This window comes from Strix uralensis, chromosome 2 (genome assembly GCF_047716275.1).
Source record: "Strix uralensis isolate ZFMK-TIS-50842 chromosome 2, bStrUra1, whole genome shotgun sequence".
Classification (NCBI taxonomy): Eukaryota; Metazoa; Chordata; class Aves; order Strigiformes; family Strigidae; genus Strix; species Strix uralensis.
In genome coordinates, this window is record NC_133973.1 from 25,852,672 (window position 1) to 25,864,870 (window position 12,199).

General features: G+C 36.5%; 1 protein-coding gene across 5 annotated transcripts in view; it reads right to left on the reverse strand.

Annotated features, from left to right (window-relative positions):
* SAMSN1 (SAM domain, SH3 domain and nuclear localization signals 1) overlaps positions 1-12,199 on the reverse strand; it is a 108,224-nt gene that overhangs the window by 71,640 nt on the left and 24,385 nt on the right. For all 5 annotated transcript variants that reach the window (XM_074858055.1, XM_074858046.1, XM_074858042.1 and 2 more), the window contains 3 exons: positions 5,964-6,004; positions 3,473-3,510; positions 1,926-2,012 (listed from right to left, as the gene is read on the reverse strand). In XM_074858055.1, the coding sequence (XP_074714156.1) occupies positions 1,926-2,012; positions 3,473-3,510; positions 5,964-6,004 (166 nt within the window). The remainder of the gene's footprint in view (positions 1-1,925; positions 2,013-3,472; positions 3,511-5,963; positions 6,005-12,199) is intronic.

A 12,199-nucleotide genomic window follows, 5' to 3' on the forward strand; every position in this document is an offset into this window, starting at 1 on the left:
TTCGGTTTGGGCTTGTGAGAAAAGACAGGTATTCCCACTATTGTGTCTGTGGGATATATATGTTTTTACTGCCTTATCAGTCTGGAAAAGTGATTTTTGTAGAGGTAATATATATAGCAGCATTACGGAACTAATCCAAAGGCTGCCAGCATCAGTGGATGTCTTTTCATGGATTTCAGTGAGATTTGGGTCAGGTCTGTGGATACAGCTCTGAAGTAAGCACAGAAGTCTATACTGGCCACCACGCATGGCTTATTACATCTAATAGAAATTCATATTATGCAATAGACTTGCAGACCTTGAAGCATTATCTCTGTTAAGAGAAAGGTTTGATCAATAGTGACAAATTATCCTGATCAATAGTGATACACTGTAAATCTCCTTGCAATGGTTTTCACCACTGTGTGAAGGGGACTTCCTTTGAAATAATTTTACTGCAGTAGGGGAAAGGGAGATTTTTATTTAGCTGCCAGCTTTGTTTCCTGTTCCCTCTGGGCCCCTGCCCTTCGATTACAACACTTGTCAGCTTTTAGAATGTGCACTGCTTCTTTTGCATGCTTTGGATATTTAAAAGGGTAAAAAAGTCTTGAGTAGACAAGACTCTGGAGGAAGGTCAAAAAGTTCTGATTTCTCATTCAGCCTTTTTCCACCTCCAAACTGACAGCCTTTGGAGTAGTTTGAGGAATCATTCCAAAATGTTTTTGGTTAAAATTAGGACTTGTCTGAAGAGAAATGCCTAGTATTTCTTTGACCTGTCATTACAACCTTTTCCCTTGCAAGCCAATGAGACCCACTGGAAGTCCCTTTTCACCTCATCAGTTCATCACAAGAGTAGAGTTCCTCTAAATTTTCCGGTCATCTCTTCTTTCTGATTCTGGTTCCAAGAAACCCAATTTGCCCAAGCATGGGCAAATAAAATAGGTATTGCAACTTCAGATCTATTTTCCAAGCATTTAAGAGTTTATCTTCAAGTGGTGAAGTGAATGAAATCCAGGGGGAAATCTGGTGCCCTGTCCTCTGCTTTCTTTGGCATATCAGGGTAACAGTGGAATCTCCTAACAGGGGATGATATCTAGACCATTTGTACAGGAGATATTGAAAGTTAAGGCAATGGCCATCCTCCCATTTTGCTGGCTTAAGTAGAGAACAAAACATACATCCACTTTAATCTTACATATCTTGGTTTCTGTTTCTGCTGAACCTTGTCTGGTTTGGTCTGATTAGGCAACTATAATGGATGTACCTTGACTTTAAAAAGTAGAAATAAGAATTCCATTCCTGGAAGCAACATTAAGCAGATTACCAAAGCATTTTGATTTTTAAAAGTCCAGTTTGTGTTTAAATAGACAGGGTCACTGCTCACTTGTTTTTTCTCGTAGTTATTTTAATGAGTTTGTGCTGGTCAGCTCTTAAACAGCGTCACTGGCAGCTTCTTATACATTAGCTGTAAGGTTGTTTCAATAAAGTTGATCAAAACAGGTTTAGGAAGAGAACTGGACAAAACAGTTGCCTACAAAGTTTTGCCAACTCTCTTTTGCACCTGTCACAAGAGTTTTTTTCCAGGAAAGTTACACTGTTTCCCTGTTGGATACCTGGAGCAGTGTAAAGTATATAGGGAACATGGATTCCTACTATAGGCTCATATTACAGTTGGCAAGCCCTATACAACATGACTATGGCAATTTACTGTAGTGAAAGTCTTCTTTGGCCCGTGGACTGCAAAGTGAATTGATCACAGAGTGTGTTCTTAGCTTCCCAGTTTTAAGGTAAGTTTTAACTACTGTTTTTTCCCCTTGAACAAGACAAATCTCAAAAGGACAAATTATTTAGCTAGATTACTGGTGAAAAATGTGAAATTTTCCTAGGTGCCCTTTTAAATACTTTGTGGAAAATGCAAAATCAGCTGAAATATGTTTAGCAATTACCTTCAAGCTGACAGTGCCTTCTGATGTACGAATCATTCTCCGGCTTCTTGGAACTCTGCCAAAGTGTGCCATTCACGTTTTTCCTGTCTAAAGTAAAAGCACAGAGAGCAGTCACCTGAATTCATAGCAAATCTGTGAAATAACAGGAAAGACTATAAAAATAGAATCAGAATGAAAATCAAACAAGCTTACAGAACACTGTAGCATCTGCTCAAACACAGAAATGAACTAATGATTTTGCAATATAGGAAATTTGATGGACGGATGGTATTTACTGTGGGCAGACTTCAAGTTTTATCATCTTTTGCTGCTGTCTAATACCTCATTTAACACTGTTAAAACACGATCAGAATGATTATTATCTTAACCCTGATTTTAAGACCTAAGAGCCCACAGAACATCTGTGCCTTTATTTTGCTTCCAGGAATTGTATAAATATTATTTAATTTTACAGTTAACGAGTTAGTGTTAGCAAGAAATAGCATCAAAGATGCCCACATCTATGTCACACACACTCCAAGGCCAGTACTCTCTCAGCTTGAATGGGAGAAACTAGGTTGGGTTTGAGAACAAGATGGCCATTCTCCTGTTCCCTCAGTGAACTTCAAAGTGGTCATGCTGATTGATAACTATTAAGTTTTTGTGCTTTCTGGTTTTGTTTTTCTGTTTTGGGTTTTTTTCAATGTTGGGTTTCACTCTGACTATGTCAGAAAATTTTCTTTATGAAAACACTTGTTGATTCTGTCAAATGCTGGGAATTCATTACAGCCTGGATGCTGTACCCAAATGATACTGTTCTACATGAAAGTCTTACCAGTACAGGGCTACAGAATGAAGTCTTAACATAAGGGAACTTTCATCTATATCTGAGACACATTGTTATGAAATATAGCTGCATTGTTACAGGCAGAGATAACAACCTTTTTACTCAGTAAGGACTAGATACAACAACTAAACCCAAACTCCAAAGAATAAATAATAGAATGCTAACAGGAAGCTCTCACTGAATAAAAATAGGAGTTTTTGCTTTTTAAGAAACTGATGCTTATTTCCTACAGAGGATTTACAAAATAGAACCCATTGAATCACAACTATGGATAATAATATGCAGTGTCAAGACAGGTTGAAAAAAAAAAAAAACAAACCCTGAATTTCTTCTTTGGTGAATTTATTTGGGAAAGCTGAAGCAAAGTAGTTTAACATGGGAAAGGGCAGGGACTTGAGTTTGTTTAGATCAGAGATATTTCAATTTTTTATTGAAATTACTAAAAGAAACACTGGAAATGCTGAGTATTTCTCATGCTGTCCCATAATAGGTTCTTTAAATTGCAATTTGGCTTCTGTGTTTACTAGTTTGTTTTCAATATCTACCTACAAATGTGTCTGTGGAAAGCAGGGAGGGTGGGTGGAATATACTGATAGATTAACTGTATTTTTTCCTTTCCTTTGCGTTTGCTACAACAGCTGTAAAGCAAATCAGACCCTTAATTAAAGTTGGCTCTGTGAGATTAGCAAGTATACAGTAAATGATTTAAGCAGTTACTAACCAAATGCTTCATTTTCAGACATGGACTTCTGGATGGATCTAAAAGAATTAAAAGATTTTACCGTTAGCTGAAAGTCAGAATGAAAAACGAAAGCACATTTAATCAAATATGGATATTTTCAAACTAAATCTTCAAAGTAGTGCACAGGGATTTAGTGGTGCAATTCCCACTGGCTTTAATTGGAGTTATTTGGCTTTTCTCATTCACCCAATCATCTACTCCCACATGCCACACAAAGCTCTGCAAGCTTCTGAGTTTTCATTCTGTAAAAATGTTATTCAAGTTTCTTTTTGGAATGAAGAATTCATGACTGAATCAGGGAGCCCATCAGGAAGAAAACAAGGGATATTTTTCTTTAGACATGATCTGAAGTGCCCTACAACTTTTAGAAATTAGTGTCTGAAGTTTGACAACATAATAATGGATTTAACCAAAGAGCTACACTTGTACATACCATCCCCACGACCTTGAATTACATTTTATTGCCCAAATAAACCTTGAGCTTTTTGCACATTTACATCAAGGAATAGCCCTAACTCATGCATCTATCTGTGGTCAGTGGTTTACAGATGATGACTTAAAGAATGTAGTAGCTTAACAGCAGAAAAAGAAATCTTTGAATTAACAAAGATTTATCCTGTGAATTAATTTGTTTCTCTTTATCCATAAAAAGCCCAATGGAGAGCTATTTACGAGCTAGAGGATGAAGTCAGAAGATTATACTAGATGAGACCTTAGACTCTCTAATCTGTGACAATGATCAGCAGAAGAGAAAGAGCACAAAAATTGAGATCCATCTCCCAACTTCAGACATGTAGGTGCTTGAAGGACTTCCTGAGCAAGAGAGTACAACTGAACTATTGATTTTTTAAGGAACTGGTCTGTAAGAACTAGTTCCTTTTGAAACTACTTGGATTTTTTTTTTTCTTCCAGAGTTTCACAATTTAATTCTTAATGTCTAAACAAGACATGCTTCTGTTTATTTTATTTCTGTTACTCTATTTCATTTGGTGCTTCCTTGTGGCCCCATTGTAAGAAAAAGAGAATGATAATTCCTCTGTCACTTTCTCCATATCTACAGAAAAGGCCAATGTGAAAATTTCTGCATTATCAGTGGGCATATCATGCTAGGATAGTGATGGTTGGACACTCACAATAAAAGAATTTTCACTACAAAGTCTTCTAATGTTGAAAGAAATTATTTTCATCAACCTAACTAATTTTTTATATTGATTAGCCAAATGATCTAGACAATCCTTCTAAATTCTGATAATTCATTTAGATTAGGATTAGGTTTAGAATAGAATAGTTTTATTTGCATTGTAAGATTTGACACTGTAGCTATAGACTACTATTTCTACTCCTGGGGTTCTTAGTTCTGGTCTAAGCAGGAGACTCTTAGGCAATTAGGTGATTGCATCATATTTGGTAGAGCTTGGTAGGGTAAACCTTGGGTAAGGCCTACACAGTAGTTTGACTTCCTTAGAAGTGTTAAAAATTGATGAGAAAACCATGAATAATAGAGTTATGTCCATACGTTAATTAATGCAATTTTGGGAGGATTTTCACAAGGTCCTGTCTGGTCACAGATAACTGAGATCTCACAGCTCTGAGTGCATACATCTCTGTGTTTGCAGTTGATAAGTTACTAGTGTTTTTATCAGATGACCAGAAATAGATTAAAACTGTTACTTAAGACAAAGGAGCTCTTGATTTCTTTGAAATCTTTATTTGTTTTGAAATTTCTCAGCAATAGACATAGATAATATTGATGTTCGCAATTTAGTGGAGCCCCACCTACAAAAAAAAAATTGTCCAGGGATTTTCATGTCTGTCACAACCAGACAAATAAGATCTGTCTCTATCATTCCATCAGGCAGGATTTCAGATTTCATCTGAAGGGGACCGCTTCAGTAATGCAATAGCCTTCAATCTGAAGCCAAAAAAGAATTTTCAAAATGAATTCCTCTGCTTACTAATATATATTAATCATTAGCCAAACCATAGCATTGTGTCTTAATGAATGGATGCAAAGCATGCTGCTGTCACAAATATACTTGATAAAATACAGTCTGACCTGCTTTATCCGAATCATTTTGCAAACTAATTTTTTACTTGGATTAAAAACACAAACAAAAAACTCTTCAGGAGATTATCAGGTCAATGGTGCAAACATGCTATAAAAATAGGTTACCACTTCAATCTTTCAGAAAAACAGACATATGGTTAAACCAAGATCAGATTAACTGCTTTTGATTTTAGCTGTCCTGGTTCTGATGTTTTGGAAGAAAGCTTTATGTGTATGAAAAATCATGGCAAAAGAGCTTTAGTAATGCATTACAAGCTTGTTACTTGCTTTCCAACTGCAACAGTAATACAGGTACTCTATAAGAATTAAAGTAACATTGGCAAACATTGATAAAACAACAAGGATGAAAGGTACAGACAAGTATAGTGACACTGTGTAGACCTTGAACTGGTCTCAACTTACTTTCTTTTTTTGGTCACTGTGTTTTCAAAGTCAGGAAATTCCTTTTGAAAAGATAAAAAAAAAAAAAAAGTCTATGAAAATCAAAATATGTTTAATACAAATATAATATTTTCCTCACTGGAAAGACACTGAGTGATGTACTTTGTACTTTTGATTAGTGTTATTAATATCCACTGACATTACCAGTCTTTCTTTTTCTAACAGATGAAGCTGTGGAGGACATAGTGCAGCAGAGAATACATGTAGTTATGTGTCCTAATTTTAGGTGGTTTCCATATCCATGGCTCTCAAGTAGTTGACAACAGTAATAGCCCTGAAAAAACATAGAATGATGCTCTTACCCCAAGAATGATATCATATTTCTCCCATAGTAAGATTATTTTATGACAATAAAATACCCACATGTTACATGTGCTGGGAAAGCTACATGGGATGTAGCTTTCTGAAGGACAGAGAGGGATGCAGACTCTGTAACCCCATTACCTGCAGAGGAATGTGGAAGAGAGCAGGAAACTCTGCAAGTAAAATTGAAAGTTGTGCAAGTTGGCCTGACAAAGCTTTCAGGGGCACCAAATCAGAACCAAGCACTGGCCTGGAGGCAACATCATACAGCCCCCAGGGTCCAGATGATATGTACCTTGACAAGATGTGGGAAGAAAGAGAAGAGTTATGTGGGTGTTGAAAGAATGAACAAAAGGGTGCCTCGCTCTGCAAGTAATGCCACAACATCTTGCTGCATCTTTGCTGTCGCAGTTACCCTAGGACTTGAAGTTAATTTTAACTTTAAGAAAGCCTGTGGATGTCATGCTAGGACAGAAGAGATCTCTGATTCCTATACTATTTTGATATCTCCTGAGACAGAATATCAAAGCACTGTATCACTTTCATATCTATTTCTTCCAGCCTAGAAAGCAGAAACTGGGATAAAAATGTCCGTGATGAATGTCACTTCAATCTGCTGTGCAACTAGAGACATTAAAAAAAAAAAAGAAAAGATAACCATTCATTATTTTATAAATATGAAAATTTTAGTGTATGGACCTATTTCTCATATTCTTATGTTTAATTTATTTCCTTTGTGTAATACTATCTTCATCTGCATGGCTCTGACCACAGTAATTTAAAAATGTCATCCAGGTTGCATGATGAAAAACCAAAATATGTACTACTTAAAACAATGTAAGTGCATAATTGACCATTTTATATTTTTCCTCTCCTCTCAGTAAAATCCATCATAGATTTTTTAAAGCTTCTTCAGGAGAGTGCATTAAGAAAAGGCTGTTTTACTGCACTGAGTTTATTTTAGCTGAATGTAGGAGGTCCTGTGTTAGCACCTGGACATTTTTGAATGCTGATAGTTGTATGCAGTTTCCACAGAATTTTTTTTTTGCATGTGTAGATTTGTTCACAGATGCTGTGTGCAGATCAAAGGGGTATACAAAATTTATCATCTACTTTGAAATACTGCAAGCAATGTAACATAAATTTCTTGCTGAAAAAAAATCAGCATTTTAGTCTTGGGACAAATCTTTTCAATCGCTCTAAACAAATTACTAGATGAGGTGCACAGGCAAACAAAAGTTGCAAAATGTTGAAAAAGTGATTTTTTGGCACTTTTAAAAGGGTAGTGTCAACATTTCATTAAAAAATATCAAATAATTGATTTCAAAGAGGCTTGTTAAAAGAAGCATTATACATGGAGGTCAGAAACCAAAGGATATTATAAGTTAGAAACTGTATATGATCCAGGGAAAAAATTGGAGACAGAGTGCTCTCTAAACCTCAATGTGGCATATACCTGGAAAGACTATTATTTCATATCTTCAGATGTCAAACATCTGGTGTGGAACATGAAACAGAATTGTAGGTTTGATTTTTGCTCCATGATTTGAAAACAATGCTTCATCATCATTTCTTAAAATCCAGCAAAAGATGCATGTATGGCATTACATCATACATTGAGGTGATACTGACGTGAGTTCACTGGATATCATGGGATGCAGTGCCACAATGGAATATGACAGTGGGTTTAATCGACCATTTTAAAATGGCACCTTTTATTCGACACATCTCTTCCTGCTATGTCTGAATCAGCTGGCTAAATTGGGGTACAAGAATAAATTACTCGTTTGTACTTTTTTTGTTTTAAGTTTCTTTTCAGTATTTGACTACACTTAAAATAGTATGTAAATTTAATCTGAAACTAGAAATTAAGCAGTTCTTAAAACATCTTTTATCTTAGAATGCAAATTAAGATTCATCTAGACTCTACTCTCCACATTCTCTGAAATGCATAATTACCTTGTTTATGGGAAGAATTCTTTCTTTCCCCATCCCAAATACAAATGATCTGTTTCCTAGAAACAAACTGCACATGTGGAAACTCAGCATTATAAGATTATTAGTAAAGTCCTTTCCTCTGTGTTTTTATCAGATAACTCTGAATTAAAGAATTGAATGAGTCCCTCTGGTGTTTACAAGCTGGCTGAGAAAGCTACAGGTTCTGTGTCTGTTAAGACTTGCAAACAGGGAAATTATAATTTCAGATAACTAACCCTCTTCTTTCTCTCGCTGGAATCAAATGCCAATTATAACACTGCAGATTAAAGCAGGTATCATGACTGATTGTGATTTTCCTGGCAATAACTTAGAAAGACTGATAAATTATTTGGCACTTTTCTGACATACAGTGTAGTCGATCATATCATGGTCAGCAGTTGAAAAATATGTGGATCTCATGACATTTGGTGATTGCAATCTGACAGAAAATATATGAAAATAGTTTTAATACTGAAGACTCTTTTCTTGAAAAGCTGAAGACAGCTCATGAGGTAGAAGACTGTAATACCAAGCTATAAGAGGTAGAAATTCAGTTTCCCAGTTAACAGCATAGTTACAGGCAAAGAGTATCTATATGATTCATTACATACTGTTGGCTACCAATTGTTTCTGAGGAAGGTCCAATTCAGCTTTGCTGTGCATAAGGTTCACAAACAACTCCATAAATCTATTTTTTTTCTTTCTGTCTGAGAATATTACTGAAGCTGAGCAACAGGCAAATTAACCAAAAAGTTAACAGGCCAGTTCCCTGAGGATTAAAATCAAAAGGCAAGTGTGTATAACAGGCACAAGACAGTACCACAGGAACCTGGAGTGGGAACATAACAGGCAAAATGTTTCTTATACTAAACAGGTCTTCTAAATTATGTGGAGAAGAACAGTGTACACAAAAGAGAGATTATTCTTCATCCAGGATGTGTCATTTGGGCAGATGTTTGGTGAGGAGCAAAAATAACCATGATTCAAAAAGTGCCCAAAGAGTATATTCACTGAATTTTGTCCTGCACAGCTTCAGTGACCGTAGTACCCAACATTTCCCACGTCTTCAGAAGAATGTCACAGCCCGGCTATGATTAGGACAAATCACAACAGATGAGATAACTGCAAGAAAATAACTACCTTGCTGCAGTATAAGGAAAATTTCCTCTAGCCCTAGTCTCCCTTTTTTAAGTTGAGGGGAGCAGACCTCGAATGCCTGCCCTGTTGATTTATGAAGTTTTATAGAAAAAAGGAAAGGGGCAAAGCTTCCTAAGGAGGAAATGTGTTGTGCCAGGCTGCTCCACCCTGAGGAGATTTAACAGCTCTGTGGAACCTGCATGGTCATGGTTCAGCCAACCATTTAAACCATACGCTAGAGCCCATACCTACTTAGCAGTGCACTTAAGTATGCGCATTACTGAATAATGATAGATGGCTAAATCAAAGTCCTGAGGGAGCCAATAATGTTATGAATTTATCATGCTGCGGGGGCCACCCTGCAGCCTGGAACCAAGTAACGGAATTAAAAATGGGAGAGAAGTACAAATGGGCTCAGTTAATAAGCTTAACAGCTTCATCCAAGGTGTAGGTCTAATAACTCACATGCTAGAAATAGCAGATAAGATTACACATAGTCCTTTGGCCTTAGTGACATTTTTCCATAGGTCTTACTGCTGACACGTCATCACTAATCTTGTTTTCCATTTCTAGAGAGCATTTTATAAATAATCATGTTGATTCTACAGCCAGCACAGTGACACAGCATCTAGCCGTTATTTTAGTTAAGTGCTGAGCTGAATACTCTCTCAAAACACAAAAAAGTAAAACCCACAATCAGTCTTAGGAAGCTTTTTGTTAATATCTAGTGAGCCAAGAGTTTGTTTAGTCATTTAGCGTTGCTTTTATTGATGATGAAATTTAAATTCAGTGATGAATAATTGTGCCATTGCTAAAATATCCCCATTAGGAAAACAGAAATGTATGATAAGAGCTAGCAGAAACAAAAGTGCTGGATTCTTCTATTCACTGCTGTTCATGTATCTTCATGGACTATGCAGTGCCATCCCACAAAATCAGCACTGAGCAATGTGAAAAATGTTTTCCTACAATTTGTTCAGATTAACGTACAGGATTTTCTAATCCTACGCTAGCAGCAAATCTGCTTATTTAGACTGACTCAATGAAAAGAAAGTTCTGTATTGGATAGGCTGATTACTTTTATTTAGCCAAAAAAAATTATGAAGCCTAACTCTATACTAATATAATGAAGAGTCTGAAGTAATGCTGCCAAATCAGAAAACAGAACAAAACATGATAAAGAAAGAAACAAAACGCCTGACATAAACGATCACTGCAGTTTTAATTCTTAGCCTTACACATTGTGAAAACCATAGCAGACGACAGTGCTATAGATGTGTCTTTACCATACCTTGACAAGATAAAGGATAATTTCTAGTAGTTATCTATTGCAAAGTATATTAGGACATCATATGTCACATGCTGGGTACCAAAAAATGAATCTGCTTTTAACTTTCATTTTATTTTGTCTAAATACTGTTCCTAGCAGATAAACATCTGTTGGACAAGGAAATGTTAGTGTAGTTGTCATAAAATGTTAAGTTGGTTTGTAGTCACAGCAAAGGGGAAAAAGACTGAATGGATGAAGGAGCTGAACTCTAATGTCCACCTTTGTTAGTAGAATGTCATGTTTCAATACAGTTGTGTAGCACAGTCCTAGCCAAATAGCTAGACCTTCACAAAACTGAAATCCTACAAGCACGCTAGGATCAGGTTAGAGCCATATTTCACAACCATGATTAAACACGCTTAGCTGGAACAGCACAGAGGTGGCTCATTCTTACAGTAACAAGGTCACAACCTGATAATGGGGAGAGACCTGTCACACAGGGGAACATCTCACACCTACTGTAGTAAAATGATAATGTAGGCACATTTCAGAACCCAGCTCATAGATCTGTGCTGATGCTATGAGGAATCATCTTGTGATCTATGCACTGATGCTCTCGAAACCAGGACCATTATATAAAGCACCAAGGTGATTATCTGGAAGAGAGAGACATGCACAGAGAGATGGTTGCAGCAGAAGGATCTGAGAAGAAGTTATTTCCATTCCTTTAGGAACTCAACAAGTGCATGCCACAATTCCCCAGCCATTCTCCTTTCCCACCGGCTCCAGCACTTTCTCCATGCAAGTCCTGTGTGCAATCCTGCTTTTGACGCTGCAACACCATAGGCCCAGAGTCTCATAGGTACACGGTACACAACCTAGAGTGCACATGGGTAAAGTCTGGCATAATCTCTGAAGGAAGGACAGTCTCTCTTCTCTGAATAATGAACATCCTGGTTTTTCTTTATTCCTTCACCAGACTGCATCATATGTTGCTATAGATAGAGATAGTAATTATAAATGAAGGAGCATTGTAAAGCAGAGAGCAGAGATTATGAAATGAAAAGGATTATGAAATTTCATATACTATGCTAAAGTATTTGTCAAAGCCTCAATGATATATTATACCAATAACATACCAATAATAAAGGATTAAGTAGGGTAACATTATTTAAGAAGAAAAAAAAACAGAAGACAAACTCCTTCACATGTTTGCCTAATGAGGTCTTGTAAAATGTAAAGGTTATTCCAGAGGCCACCACTTACAAAATTCATACAACTCACACTTTAGAAACGCTTCTTTTTATTAATTAAAAGGACAGCTGAAGACACCAGTAGTATATCCTGTAGACACAAACTCTACTAATATCTGTGCCCAGCATTTTCACATGATATTGCTTGCAAAGAGAAATTCCCTTGTACAGTGAAGCTGCACTAATCTCACTTTGCTGCTAGCTGTATAGAAACTCATGACCTGTTTTTCAAGTGTGCTTTTTAAGACCGGACAGAA